The sequence below is a fragment of the Elephantulus edwardii genome, unplaced genomic scaffold (genome assembly GCF_000299155.1).
Source record: "Elephantulus edwardii isolate Elephantulus edwardi_28Jun2011 unplaced genomic scaffold, EleEdw1.0 scaffold00091, whole genome shotgun sequence".
Lineage (NCBI taxonomy): Eukaryota > Metazoa > Chordata > Mammalia > Macroscelidea > Macroscelididae > Elephantulus > Elephantulus edwardii.
The window spans coordinates 330,476-344,604 of NW_006399841.1; the positions used below are offsets into that span (position 1 = coordinate 330,476).

The 14,129-nt window shown below is 52.8% G+C and overlaps 2 protein-coding genes across 3 annotated transcripts in view; one reads left to right on the plus strand and one right to left on the minus strand.

Moving 5' to 3' along the window:
- TTC21A (tetratricopeptide repeat domain 21A) overlaps positions 1–6,567 on the minus strand; it is a 56,884-nt gene extending 50,317 nt beyond the window's left edge. The window contains exons 1-5 of one of the 2 annotated variants that reach the window (XM_006890578.1): positions 6,541–6,567; positions 4,234–4,363; positions 3,260–3,370; positions 2,445–2,611; positions 962–1,084 (exon numbers count right to left, since the gene is read on the minus strand). In XM_006890578.1, the coding sequence (XP_006890640.1) occupies positions 962–1,084; positions 2,445–2,611; positions 3,260–3,370; positions 4,234–4,363; positions 6,541–6,567 (558 nt within the window). The remainder of the gene's footprint in view (positions 1–961; positions 1,085–2,444; positions 2,612–3,259; positions 3,371–4,233; positions 4,364–6,540) is intronic. The other variant, XM_006890579.1, reaches the window with a different exon arrangement.
- A 288-nt stretch (positions 6,568–6,855) lies between these two features.
- The window catches only part of GORASP1 (golgi reassembly stacking protein 1, 65kDa), an 11,777-nt gene continuing 4,503 nt past the window's right edge, over positions 6,856–14,129 (plus strand). The window contains exons 1-3 of the mRNA XM_006890646.1: positions 6,856–6,918; positions 13,258–13,338; positions 13,889–14,092. Coding sequence (XP_006890708.1) covers positions 6,856–6,918; positions 13,258–13,338; positions 13,889–14,092 — 348 coding nt within the window. The remainder of the gene's footprint in view (positions 6,919–13,257; positions 13,339–13,888; positions 14,093–14,129) is intronic.

A 14,129-nucleotide genomic window follows, 5' to 3' on the forward strand; every position in this document is an offset into this window, starting at 1 on the left:
AAATCCAAAATCTCTGTAAATGTTCATTAAAATTATTAAAGTAAAAAAAATTACAAAAAAAATAAAAATAAAAAAGAGTTTATAGAGAAAAAACAAAAACAAACAAACAAAAACAGACGACCAGAGACCAAACTGAGACAGAGCTGAGTCACTCAAGGATGCTGAAGAACAGAGGGAAGACACCGTAACTGGCAGGACTTGGGGAATACTGTGACACTGACCTAGGCCATTCGGCTGAAGGTCAAAGGGCCTGCGACCCCGCTGGGGAGGCTGTGTGGACTGAAGGATTGTATCCTGCTGCCAACTTAGCCTGTTAACTTTCCCAATAAATCCCGTAACTGGGAGCATGTTTCTGTGAAGTCTGTGTAGCGACTGCAATGGATTTCGGACTAGGCAGGGCAGTAGACTTGGTGCCTGGACTAGTAGACAGTAGGCACATAACAACAAGGCGTGTGTGTGGGGGGCATGTATCATCTTAGGGGAATTAGTTTTGTTCTGGGGATGCTGTTGATGAGGGCAGCTCCCCCTTGTAGCATTAACAGAGGTCAGATACGGCCATCCTTACACTAACATAGCTTTTTATACACTAAGTGAATTTAACAGATGGGAGAGAAGAATGAGATGAAGCAGGTGAGAGAAGGCCGCAGAGAAGAGGGTCAGTGAGCAAAGCTGAGAGAACCTGGTGGCGTCCAGGAGAATGGACCTCAAGGAGGCCCTGAAATGACCGCACAGAACAAGAGACTCAGGCCAAGCAGGAAGGAATGCGGTGAAAGGTGTGGGGCTTGGGCTGCTGTGTGCTCCTGGGCCAGTCACTGACCCTCTCTGGGCCTCCTCTGCTCCTTATTTCTCCTCTCATGGACTTGAAGCCTGAGGGTCTGGTCTGAGGTCACTGGGTGGGTCTGTGGCTCTGGTCACCCAGCTAGGGACACTCCGACTCTTCCTCTCCCCATTGATGACCCACCTTTCCCATCATTCCCAGCACATCTTTGGTGTCCTGAATTCCTAGGTCCAGGTACTTGATGGATTTCTTCACGGTGTAGGGCTTGTCTGAGGTTAGGTCTATCCAGCCTCTGAGAACATAGGCCTGGGAGGAAAATATGGAAAGTCAAGAGTCAGCCCAGGACAGCCTTGGCCCAGCTGGCGCTTCCTGTCTCAAGCCTTAGCCCTCGCCACCTCCACCCTGAACTCCTGGCCAGACACCGCCTCGGGTAAGCAGCCAGGCTCTCTCATTGCCAGTTTCCTACCCACTGTTGGCCTAGTGGCAAGAAGCTACGCTACAATCCCAAAGGCACACAGTTCAAGACCACCAGCTGCTCTGCAGGAGAAGGATGGGCAATCTCCTCCTGTGCGATTAACTGCCCCTGAAAACCTGCTGGACGGTCAGCTATGGGTTGGTTCCGACTCTACGGTACACAACAACCACCACCCACTGTTTAATGGGCAGGGAGCCATTCCTGCCTCCTTCGCCACCAAATTCCTTTCTCTGATTATCCACTGTTGTTGCTGTGTGTCACTGAGTCAGAACCAACTCGGAGCTGAGCCTCCAGTGGGTTCCCAGAGGCTGTAATCACATTGGAGCAGGTTGCCCATCTCTCTCTCTCGTGGGGCAGCTGATGGACTCAAAATGTTTACCTTTGGATTGGCAGAGCAACTCCTTACCACCAGGCCATCAAACTTCCAATTAACTTAGTCTTGAAAACTCAGTCTTGGAGGTTCTTTCTCCAGGAAGGCCTCTTCCCTGAGCCCTCTTCAACTCTCATCTGTTAGCCCCATGGAGACCCTCTCCCCATATTGCAACTGTCTGCTTATATCCCTGCCTCCTTCACCCCTCATGGAAGGACACTGGGCAGAGGCTACTCCTGGTTCTCCGCATGTCTTCGACCCACCTTGGTCTGCACGCAAACCCACTCAGTGTGTCCTGGGTGAGTGCTGGGGAGCCACTGTCAGCCTGCTGGCCCTTTGCCGGCCACTCCCAGGAGATGGAGAAGCCATTGGAAGGGGACGTGGGAAAACACCACTCGCCAGTCAAATGCGCCATCTCTGACCTCTGCCCCCTGGAAACCTCTACTATTTTTAAAAATAATTTTGTATTATTTGTGTGTGTGTGTACTGTCAAATCGGATCTGACTGGTACAGGAGAAGATTGTCCCTCCTTCTTCAGCAGAGTAGCTGGTGGATTGAAACCGCGAGCCGCTGGGATTGCAGTGCAGCTTCTTGCCACTAGGCCACCAGAGCTCCCTCCTAGTAGGTTTTCTGAGGCAGTTAATTCCAGGGGAGGAGACTGTCCATCCCTCTCCCCCAGAGCTGCTGGTGGTCTTGAACTGTGTGCTTTGGGATTGCAGCACAGCTTCTCACCACCAGAGCAGCAGGCCACTTTACCACGTTGTATGTGGCCACGTGTCTCACAAGTGTTGCCCTCCTCCCCCGAAGGCCACGGCGGGTACCTCTCTGTAGCCACTGGAGACTCTGAGTGCACGGTCGACGTAGTCCCTGGCTTTTTCCTGCTGGCCCATGAGCCAGAGGAAGAGGCCTGCGTAGTACAATGTGGTCCCGTCAGCGTCCTTGCGGACACCCTTCAGGTCGCCTTCGAGTTCCTCCACAGCTTCTCGGTCTGGGGACCCAAGGGGGGGAGGAAGAAGAGGCTGAGTTAGGTGAACAGCTGTGTTGGTGTTGCAGGGATGCCAAGGCCTCAGAGAGCTATCAGGGGCACCCACCAGGCTTCCTTCATCCCGGATAGCAGGCTACATGCAGCCAAGGCTTAGGAATGAGCCACACTGGGCCTGCTGCTTGCTGCTGGAGTTTTGCCGCCTTTCCTCTGAGTTCATTTGTGCACTTAGCACTTGAAACCCCCCTCACCAGGTCAGACCCAGCCACAGCCACAAGGCCAGTGATTTCTAATCTCTGTTGGAACGGAGATTATGAGTAGAATTATTGACAGTGGCTTAATTTTCTCAAGGTGTTTTGTGTCGGTTTTGTTTTTAAATTTGGCAGCATGAGAGAAAGGTGTCTCCCTGAGTCTTGGATGTGTAAGGAGGCACCCCCTGTACTGCCATGGCCTCTGTCTGTGGCTTCCATTCACCAGTGTGCCCTTGGGCATCTTCCTTGAGGCTTTTAAAGAGGACGGTGGTCAGACTTCACTGGGTAGCAGCCTCCGCACAGACACTGGCAAACACTGTAGCCGTGGGGAGCTGTGTCTCTGGGGAAGGCAGCGGGCGCTTCCCCTCCTGGCTCTGGCCCAGGTGAGCAGGGTTGCACTCACCGATGATTTCACACCGCTTGAGAGTATAAATGAGGGCCACAATGGCACCCAGGGACATGTCTGGGTGGTTTCGGATGCTCTCCAGGTCGTTGATGGCATCCTGGACGCGCCCTGTGAAGACAGCCACTCACAGACTTGCTTCAGGACGGTAGGGCACGGGACACTGAGACAGTCACAGGGGAGACCTGCTCAGGGCTGGCTCAGGACCTGGCGCCGCCCGTCTGCCCCTCTCCCGCCTCCACCCAAAGTCAGAGGACTGAGCTGTGGGAAGGTCCTCTTAGAGAGAGAGGAAGGGCATGCCCGGTGCCTGAGTACATGGACGGCTGAAGCTCCCGGACAGGCTGCTGGTGCCACGGCCAGGCATCCTGCACCTGGAAGGCCTGGAGCTGAGAGATGCGGCACAAATGCCAGGCAGGGATTACAGGCTGGGGGTCAGTTCTGAAGAAGGCACCTCAGGGCACCCCCAGTCACTCAGGAGCCCCTTGGATGACATGCATCACACCATACGCATGGACACTGGCCGTGGGCAGTTCAGCTGGTCCCCGGCCCCGACCCCTAGAGGCAGCACTGCATGGCCCAGCTTCTCTCTCTCTCACACCTGCCCAACACCCACACCTCCACTGCCTATCATTTCTCCTGCACTCCTTCCAAACTGGAGCTTCCAGTTCCAAGCCTGGGATGAGTCAAATAGTCACACATCCTCTCTCTACCCACTCATTTTACAGATGGGAAAACTGAGGCACAGAGCAGAGGTGGTGCGCTCTGTGGAGGTGGATTGCATAGGCTCCGAGGAGAAGCTACCCAGTGAAGTACAAGGCCTTGTTTCTATGGAAACATCAGTGAGGCATGAGTGGGCATCTGGGGCCTACTTCATATCATCTAACAACAACAACAACAACTACAGGCACTCAAGGACTGACTGTGAGCACTAGGCTAGCACCTGAGACCAGGAACTAACAAGGCCAAGTCCTTACCTTCTTTGAGGATTCCATAGGCTTTAAGGAACTGAAACACAGGTTCATTGCCGAATTTCTCCAGGCCGACGGCTGCAGCATGCTGTGCATGGTGGAAGTAATTTTCCTGGCCGTAATAAATGATTTCAGCCTGTGTGGAAGAAGACACGATAGCCCCAGTTCTCCCTTGTCTCTGCTCTCACCCAGACAGGGTCAGACTGGCTCCCTCCCCTCTCCCTTCCTCTTCAGCTCTGCAGAAGGAAGAGTCAGAACATCCAGCCTCATCCCTGGAATGAGCTGAGAGCTACTCCATGCAGCTTCCCTGAGAAGCAGCAGTTGGAAATTGTTTTGGAATCATCAGCACATTCAGGCTCAAATATGTTGGGGGATTCAGCTCAGGCTTGGCCTGTTGGAAAAGGAACAAGGGAAAAGAGGAAGGAACCAGTCATAAGAAAACTCACACCAGTGTTTGATTACAAGCATGCTTGCCCACTGCTGGGAACCATACCCAGGTCTTTCAATCCATTCTCTGAGGCAGTTTCCTCTCTGCATCTCTCACAGATGAGGAAGTTGAGGCCCATGGCGATTACAACCTGACAAAGGTCATGCACTGATGGGGCGGAGATTTCAGTGAGCCAAGTCGTACTTCCTCCAAGGTTTGTGGGTGCTGAGGTCCGGGAGAGATTGGCCATATTGTGGCCCATGTGAAAGAACTCAGATCGCCTCCTGAGGGTTATGGGAAGCAGCTGGGACCTATGGCATCACTAGGTGGGTAAGGAGGTATGGATTACATTAGGTGACATGTCAGTGAGGGTGGCGCTAAAATGACCTGTCTATAAAATGTGTGTACAGTGTTTCAACGGCAATGCATTATTCTAACAAAAATGCCTGGGTGGTTAGTTACATTAGAAGCATTTTTTCCATAAATCTAGGCTACATGTTATCAATATACCGCTAAGGCTAAAATTCTATGCTAATTTATGTTTTGAAGGGTCAAGTGCCTACAGTCAAAGCTGACTTCATTTACACAATTACACTGATGATTTGATTTCCATTGTTGCTGCTGGTGTTTTCATAGTTGCTGTATTTTTTTTATGTCAAATTTTTCTTATGTTTCAACTACCATGCTGTGGTTGACAGCTCTTGTTAAGAAAAAAGGAAACAAGGGGAGCTCTGGTGGCCTAGTGGCAAGGAACTGCAACTACAATCCCAGAGGTGCACGGTTCAAATCCACCAGATGCTCTGCCGGGAAAGGAGGGACAAAATCCACCAGATGCTCTGCCGGGAAAGGAGGGACAATCTCCTCCTGTACCAGTCAGATCTGATTTGACAGTACACTCACACAAAAATAATTAAAAAAAAAAAGAAATACAAAGCTCTGTGACCGATAGTGTAGCAAATAATTGTTGTAGAACAATTTTGCAGTACCTGATGTAGACCCATTTTGCAAAACAATTTGGATGCTAGTATTCATACATCAATGAACTAATACATGTTGAAGTAGTTTGCAACTGTATCATATGTTATTGCATGCTTACCATTGATAAAAAAACCCCCCATTGGTTAGAATTCTGTATTATCTGGTATGGGAGGTGGTCTAAGGGAGAGGGGAAGCCTGACAACATAAGTGATTACACTGGGTGACACCGATCCTAGTGTCACTACTGGATTAGAGAGGTGTTAAGCCAGGGCGATATGCGATCAAATCAAATGTGTGTTTCTAGGAAAATTTCTCTGGCTGCTGTTGATGTGAGTGTGTGTGTGTGTGTGTGTGTGTGAGAGAGAGAGAGAGAGAGAAAGGGCGGGAGAGAGAGAGAGAACGAACTGACTGGAAAGAAACTAGACAAGATCCAGAGAGAGAGAGAGAGAGAGAGAGAGAACGAACTGATTGGAATAGAGAAACTAGACAAGATCCAGCCTGTTGTAGGCTCTTACTTAGGGAAGAGATAAGAAGTGACATTTCTTGCACATGGAGAGGAGTGGGAGGCGGATGAGAGAAGTGGTAGGAGATAAGCTTGGAGGATAAAAGGTGAAGCTGGAGACGCAGGAGATCCTGGAAAGAGGTTTGGGACGCGCTGGTTCTGCAGAGCTCGGGAGGGCGGACAGGGTGAGGGGTTTGTGGCTCGGTGTGCACCGGGAGAGGAGGCCCGCGCAGGGAAGGAGGCGAGAAAGGGCGCGGACTGCCTGCAGCGGCCGATGACAGAGAAAGGCGAGCAAAGCGGACTGCAGGAGCCGTCCCAAAGGTGACCGGAGAGGTCCCAGCCCGGGGACCCGGGGTCAGGGGAGGAGAGTCCGGAGGGGGCGGCCAGCAGCGCGGTGTCCACGCACCAGAAGGAAGGAACGACTGCTGCTCATCTCGGGGCGACGGCGGCTCCGAGCCCGGGGCAGCAACCTCCGCGCGGGGCCCGATTCCGGCTCGTCTCGCCGGCATGCCGCTCCTGGCCGGAAGTTGGCGGCGCGCGTCCTTAGCAACGCCGCCCGTTGCTAAGCGATGGTGTTAGTGGAGGGCGTGGCCAGGCCGCCCACGTGACCAGGCGCTGGTAATCGAGCCCAGAGAGCGCGAGTCTGCGCGGGCGCTGCCGGGCTGGGCCTGTGGGGTCCGATCCGCCCGACGGGACGCGGGGCGGGAGCCGAGCGGGGGCCATGGGCCTGGGGGCCAGCGTGGAGGAGCCCGCGGGCGGCTCCGAGGGCTTCCACCTGCACGGCGTGAGTAGCCCCTGCGGCTCCGGGGACCTCGGCGTGGCGGCCCTGGGCGAGGGACCCCAGGCAGCCGAGGGGTTCGGGCCAGAGGGTGGTGGGCGGTGCCCCGTTGGGTCACTCGTGTCCCCTCGGCCCGTCTGCGGCCGCGATCGCAGCTGTTGCAGGATGTGGGAGTGTTTCCTGGTCGGGCTGCCCGGGGAAGGGCACGTCCCTTCGAGCTGGCACATTGTGTGCGCCTCGGAGGCACTTAGGATCGCTTGCTGTCTGCTGGGCGGGAGCTGGGGACACTCGGGGACGCCTGGGATCCGGAGATCTTACAGCTCAGGAGGTCACAGCAGGACCAAGTGAAGCCTCACTTCACTGTGTCCACCCATCGTGGGTCGAAAAAGACCTGGGGTCGTCGAGGGCCGGTGCGAGGCAGCCTGTGGAGGGGCCAGGGGAGGGACCCGACAATATCCCTGGACTGAGGTTGAGACCCCCTCATCGGTGCCCCTCCAGGGAAGTCTGGACACACAGTCTTGGGGAAGTGGAGACGGTAGGTTTCCTCGAGAGGAAGGGGCCAGACAATTGGGCATTTGGGGTTTAGCTTTTATCAGAAAGACCTCCCTCTGACATCCGGAGATGAGAACAGGGTGGGTATGTCTCAGTGGGAAGGACCCCCTTTCTCTGTAAAAAGCCGTGGATCCAGGGTGGTGTAGACAGGCAAGACCAGTGTGGTGCCTGGCTGTTGAAAGGTCTCTGCTGTTAGGTGGGAGGGCCAAAGCAGGGGCTTTTGAGTAGGAAGATGGGCTGATTTTAAGGCCTGGTGGTGGCGGGTTTCCGTGCCTGTGGATGGACGTGTCTTTCTTGACAAGACACTGAACAGAAGGTAGCATCCATCCGAAAGATTTGCCAAGAGGAAGGAAGGCAAAGAGAGGTTGAGAAAGGAGATGGTGGGAGTGGGGTGGGAAGGCCAGCTCATGGAAGCAGAATGGACACAGCGTGAGCATTCCAACTTGCCATTCAGCAACACAAGTGTTCTTTATTATTATTGTTGTTGTTGTTGTTATGTGCCATCAAGTCGCTTGCGACTCATAGCGACCCTGTGTACAACAGCCCTAAACTCTGCTCTATCCTGTGCCACTCGCACTGTCTCTGACACTCCCATCCTGATTATCCCAGTCACTGAATCAATCCACCTCACAGAGGGCCTTCCCCTCCTGTGCTGTCCCTCCACCCAACCAAGCATGATGTCCTTCTCCAAGGACTGGTCTTTCCTCACAACATGTCCAAAGTATGTTAGACGGAGCCTCAGAATCCTTGCCTCCAAGGAGCCACCCGGTTTAACCCTTTCCAGGACAAATCTGTTTGTTTTCCTAGCAGTCCATGGTATTCTCAATACTCTTCTCCAGCACCACAGCTCAAAGGCATCAATTCTCCTTCTGTCCTCCTTGGTCATTGTCCAATTCTCTGATGCATAACAAGTGATTGAGAAGACCATGGCCTGTATTAAACGCACCTTAGTCTCCAGAGAGACACCATTGCTCTTCAGTACTTTGGAGAGGTCACTAACAGCAGACTTTCCCATGGCAATGCACCTTTTAATTTCCTGGCTACTGGTGCCAAGAGTGTTGACTGTGGAGCCAAGCAAACTAAAACTGTGAACAATCTCAATCTCTTCACCATCCATCCTGATGCTGCCAATTGGTCCAGTGGTGAGAATCTTTGTCTTCTTGACATTGAGCCTCAATCCATATTGGCAAAGTTCATGTACATCGTGTTTCACACTATTCTTCATTCCTCCTCTGTTTCATACAATCATTCTCATCAGTATGTTTTATAAAATTAATCACCATTGGATCTTGTCCTGTCTTTTCACCCAGATCCTTGTCATTTCCTTTACCCTCCTCCCTCCATCCACCAAACTGTGCAACCAGTGGTTTTTTCCCCCCTACCCATCCTCACCCCTCCACGCCTACTCCTTGGGTCCCCATTCACGTTTTAATAGTTATCCGTCTGTTTTTGCAAGAATAGTCTTATGCAGTATTTGTCCTTATTAGACTGACTTAGTTCGACTGACTTAGTTCACTCGGCATAACGCTCTGCAGTCTGTCCCAAGTTATGTAACACACGTTTTTTTGAGCACGTTTCCCGTGTGGCAGCAAATTTGTTGGCGTTCTTTTCTTTTGGAATTTACATTTGGATGTAAGACAGGGAGAGACGTTATGATGGTGGTTGTGTGCCATCGATTCCAATTTTAGTGACTTTAGAGGCCAGCGTTGTTACGTACCATCCAGTCAGAACCGACTCATGGCTGACCCTCCAGTGGGTTTTTGGAGGCTGTAAATCGCACAGGGAGAGATTGCCCATCTTTCATCTGCAGAGTTACTGGTGGGTTTGAACTGCTAGAGAAACAGCTTATTGCTGAACGGTGTAACTGCCTGCATCATGCCACCAGAGCTCCCTTAAGTATATGGTTGTTATTGGGAAGTAAGTGATGATAATTGCTAGGAAGAAAGGCATCAACTGTGGTGTGAAAGGAGTTATTCGAGAAGCTGCACTCTCTGAAGAAGAATGTGGCATCAGGATTGCAGGAAGACCATCAGTAACCTTCATCATGCAGAAGACACAACCTTGCTTGTTAAACATGAGGAGGTCTTGAAACACTTGCTGCAGGAGATCAAAGACTGCAGCCTTCAATATGGTTTGCATTTCAATGTAAAGCAAGCAAAAAGCCTTGCCACTGGACCCAGAGGCAACATCATGATCAGTGGGAAAAAAGATTAAGACAGTGACTTCTTCTTACTTGGATCCACAGTGAATACCCTTGGTCAATACCAGCAGGCCAGGAGATCAGGAGGTGTATTGCACTGGGAAAGTCTATAGTTGGGGACCTCTCTGAATTACTGAGGAACAGCGGTGGAGGGACAGCACAGAGAGGAAGACTCTGAATGAAACGGACTAACTCAGTGACGGAGGTAATGGGGGAGGTGTGTCAGAGACAGTGAGGTTGGCTCAGGATAGAGCAGGGTTCAGAGCTGTTGTACTTAGGGTCACTGTGAGTCACAGGTGACTCAACGGCACATAACAACAACAATGATGTCAGTTTAAGGTGCCCCTGATTCAGGCCATTGTCTTTTCAGTCACTTGCTGTACATCTGAGAGCTGGATGGTGACTAAGGATGACAGAAGAATTGATGCCTTTGAACTGTGGTGTTGGAGAAGAGGGCTGACAATCCCATAGGCTTTCGAAAGAACAGATAAGTCTTGGAGAAAAAAAAATGCAGCCAGAATGCTCCTTGGAGGCAAAGATGATGAAGCTTCATCTCACATACTTTGGGCATGTTGCTAGGAGAGGTCATTCCTTGGAGATGGACATCATGCTTGGAAAGGTGGAGGGACAGTGAAGGAGAAGAAGGCCCTCAACCATGTGGATTGACACAGTGGCTGCAACAATGTTCTTGAGGGGGTCAGAGATTGTGCGGATGGCACAGGACAGGACAGGGTTCAGATCTGTTGTTCACAGAGTCGCTGTGAATCATAGTTGACCTGACAGGAGCTAACAACAACAACAACAACAACAACAACTGATCTCATTGTCACGTACATTTGAGTAGGAGCCAAGTCAAATCTGACTCCCCAGCAGGTTTTCAGAGGCTGGCTGTACATTGCATGGAGGGAGACTGCCTATCTTTCTTTAATAGAGCAGCTCGAACTGCGTATCTTTGGTTTGGTAGCACAACTCCTTGACCACTGAGCCACCAGGGCTCCTTTCAACTATGATAATCATGTCCCCTTTTGGATAGAAGGGTCAGAAAGGGCCTCTGGTCGAGTAGCATGTGAATAGAGATGTCAGAGGGAAGGCAGGCATGGACACTGGGAGGAAGATGTCCCAGACAGTGGGACTGGCCTGTATGGAGGCTCTGAATTGGCGTCAGTCCTTGGTGTGTTTGACTGGAAGCAGGGAGGTGAGGTGGCTGAGACCCTGTGAGGAGAAGACCAATAAAGGCTAAGACCATGACTTGAAGCATTTGGCATGTTGTCCTGAGGCTTTAGAATTTTATTTGGTGATGCTGGAGGTTTTAAGTGGAGGAGTGATATGACCTAGCTCTATATTTTTTAATTTAATTTTTTTTTTGTGTGTGTGTGTACCATCAAATCTGATCTGACTGGTACAGGAGGAGATTGCCCCTCCTTCTACAGCAGAGCGTCTGGTGGATTTGAACCATGTACCTCTGGGATTGCAGTGCAGCTTCTTGTCTCTAGGCCGCCAGAGCTCCCTGACTTATCTCTGTTTTAAAGTGAAATTGAATAGACACACTTCATTCTCTCAACATCGACATAGCCACTGTGCACCAAGCATTTTGGAGAATCCCTTGCCCTCAGAGAGTTTAGAATACTGGAGGACTCACCAGAAACCAGGTGTTAGAGGACCGTGTTAGGAGCACGCTGGGGCTGAGTTTCTTGGGTCAGATTATGCCCAGGCTGGAGTCAGATTACTGTTCCATCGTCTTTAAATTGGAGTTCCCCAAAGAGTTAAGTTGTAGGAAGAGCAGGTGGGACCGTCCCCACACCCCCTAGCAAGCAGCTCTCTTAGGGGTTAACGGCTATCACTGGTGGTAATGACATAAGTGCCCTGATGTGAGGCAGGGCGGGGATGTTAGGAAAGCAGCAAAGGTCCTGGGAATTCAGCATGATAGGAGTTTGAGACAGAGAGAGAGAAAATGAGAATATCAGAGTGGTTGTGGTATTTGTGGCATTAAGATTGGGTGGTTGTTGTGAACCATCAATTGGAAGCGGCCTATGAATGACCCTTTCACGGGCAGTAAATGGATGGGAGGAAGTTGCCTTTTTCTCAGAGAGCTGTTGGTGGGTTTGAACTGCTCACCTTTGGGTTGGCAGCACAACTCTTGATCCACTAGGCCACCAGAGCTTCTGGGTAGTCAGGGGTTTATCTAATTTTCAGCTATGGCGTCTTGTGGATGATGACAAAGCCTAGGGCGTGGGAATATACAGCTAGGCAGAGGTCAAGGTCAAGGAGGATGGGGTAGACGGGGCTGGGAGGGAGGGTAGAGGACAGGTTGCCAGGCAGCTCCGGCCTGAGGATCAGGGGTGTTACCACAGGGAGATGGAGGCATGGACGTGGCCCATAGGAGGGAGATGAACTTTCCTCCCCAAAGACAGCTGAGCCAGTCCTGATGGCTTTCCTGGGGTTTTCCAAAGACCCGACTCCAGCTCCTCTCTGGAGGTGCAGGGAGCAGGGCTGGGCCCCCGTGGGAAGCCATCTGGGCCAGGCCAGCTCCTCTTGCTGAAGTGTTTGTGGGTTCCTTGTGGAGGTGAACCTGGAGTGCTCGGTGGTGATGCTGTCAGGAGGGCGTCCTCATTCAGGGCTGAGCAGCTTTCACCCAGAGCCCAGGCATCTCTCCTTCATACTCACAGGTCTGTTCTTAGTGACACCTCTGCTCACAGCGTTCCCCCGTCACCACCATCAGTTTGGGAGCCCAAGAGCTAGAGGGCTGGTGGGTCGCAGAAGCCACGCGTTCTTTCCAGCAAGGAAGCATTAAGGACCGGGGGGAACAGTACTTTCGCTCCATGGCCACCTGGGCCTCGTGCTTCTGGGCTGGGTCCTGGCTGCTGCCTGACCCCCAAATACCCACAGCCAAAGGCCTGATGGTGTGTAGGCTTTAGGACCTTGGGATAAAGACCTCATTGCTTTGGGGTCGGGGGAAGTGTCCTGGTGGCACAGTGACTACAGCACTTGACTTCTATCCAGAAGTCAGTGGTTTGAAACCCACAGTCACCTCATGTGAGAACGATGTGGCAGTCTGCTTTGGTGACTGTGTGGTCTTTCTCCTCTGTCCTGGAGGGCCTGTGTGTCAGCACTGACCTGTCCACCCTCGGTTTTGGGGTGTTTCAGGAAAGCTCTGTAAACCGACCTCAGAGGTGGATCTCTGTAAAGCCAAGTGGTGGCGATTTGGGAAACAGCCACAAGCAGCCGGGTTCGGGGAAGGGCAGGCTGCCTTCCCAGGTCCTGGTTCCGTCGCAGGCCTCCCTGCCTCCACGTCCACTTGGGAGCCCTCTGGCTTTCTGCAGACCCCAGGCCCGCCGCCTCCTGTTCGCTGGGCCCTTGTGGCCTGGTTTTCCTCAGGCATCTCTGGATGCATCTGAGATCAGGAGCAGAAAAGAACATTTTCTAAAGGAAAACTCTGTCAAGGAGGATGGGGAGGACACGGACTGAATGTTGACAGCATCTGTCTTGTTGGGAAGGGCTCATCCCCGGGTGTGTACCCTCCCTGAGACAGGCAGTTGGGATGGGCTGCTTGGGGAGTATCAGGTTGGCATGGTGACGGGTCTCTTGTGGGACAGGTGCAGGAGAACTCCCCAGCTCAGCAGGCTGGCCTGGAGCCCTACTTTGACTTCATCCTGACCATCGGACACCTGAGGCTGGTGAGCCCTGCCCCTTTCCCTGCTGTGTGTGCGCGTGTGCATGTGCATGTATGTGTCTGTGCCACCAGGGGCCCCAGCCCTTCTCCTGTCTCCTCAGCCTCTCCTCCCCTCATCTGGGCTGCTCTCAGAGGCTGACTGGGGTCTTGCTCTTTTGTCCTGAGATCTCTGGATAGTTGGAGGCTGGGGAGTATGAGTGTAAGTGGGTCAGGCCACAAAGCCCAAGAGGCTGCCTTCTGGGCAGTGAGGGGGCCCTGGCCAGGGGCAGTGCTGGAACCCTGGGCACCCAGGGCACTGTGTTTGTTTTGCGTCCTCCAGGTAGGCTGAAGGATGGGTATGGTCATGCTTGGTGGTGGTGGGCACTGGGGGGTGGCACTGGCCATGGGCTCACGTGTAGCCTTTGGACCTGAGCCACTCAGCACCAGGCCCTGACGAGGCCGCTGGCCACCAAGGCCTTTGCCTCATCTTCAGTCCAGACGGGTCAGAGTGGCCCAGCCTGGGGCTGGGGCCGGGGATGGGGGTGCCCTGGGAGTCAGCCCCGCTGTCCCCACAGAACAGGGAGAACGACACACTGAGGACGCTGCTGAAGGCTAATCTGGAGAAGCCGGTGAAGCTTGAGGTGTTCAGCATGAAGACCAGGAAGGTGCGCGAGGTGGTGGTGGTGCCCAGCAACATGTGGGGCGGCCAAGGCCTGCTGGGTGCCAGCGTGCGCTTCTGCAGCTTCCGCAGGGCCAGCGAGCAGGTGTGGCACGTGCTGGTAAGTGGAGTGCTGGGGGTGGGGGGCCTGGTGTGGG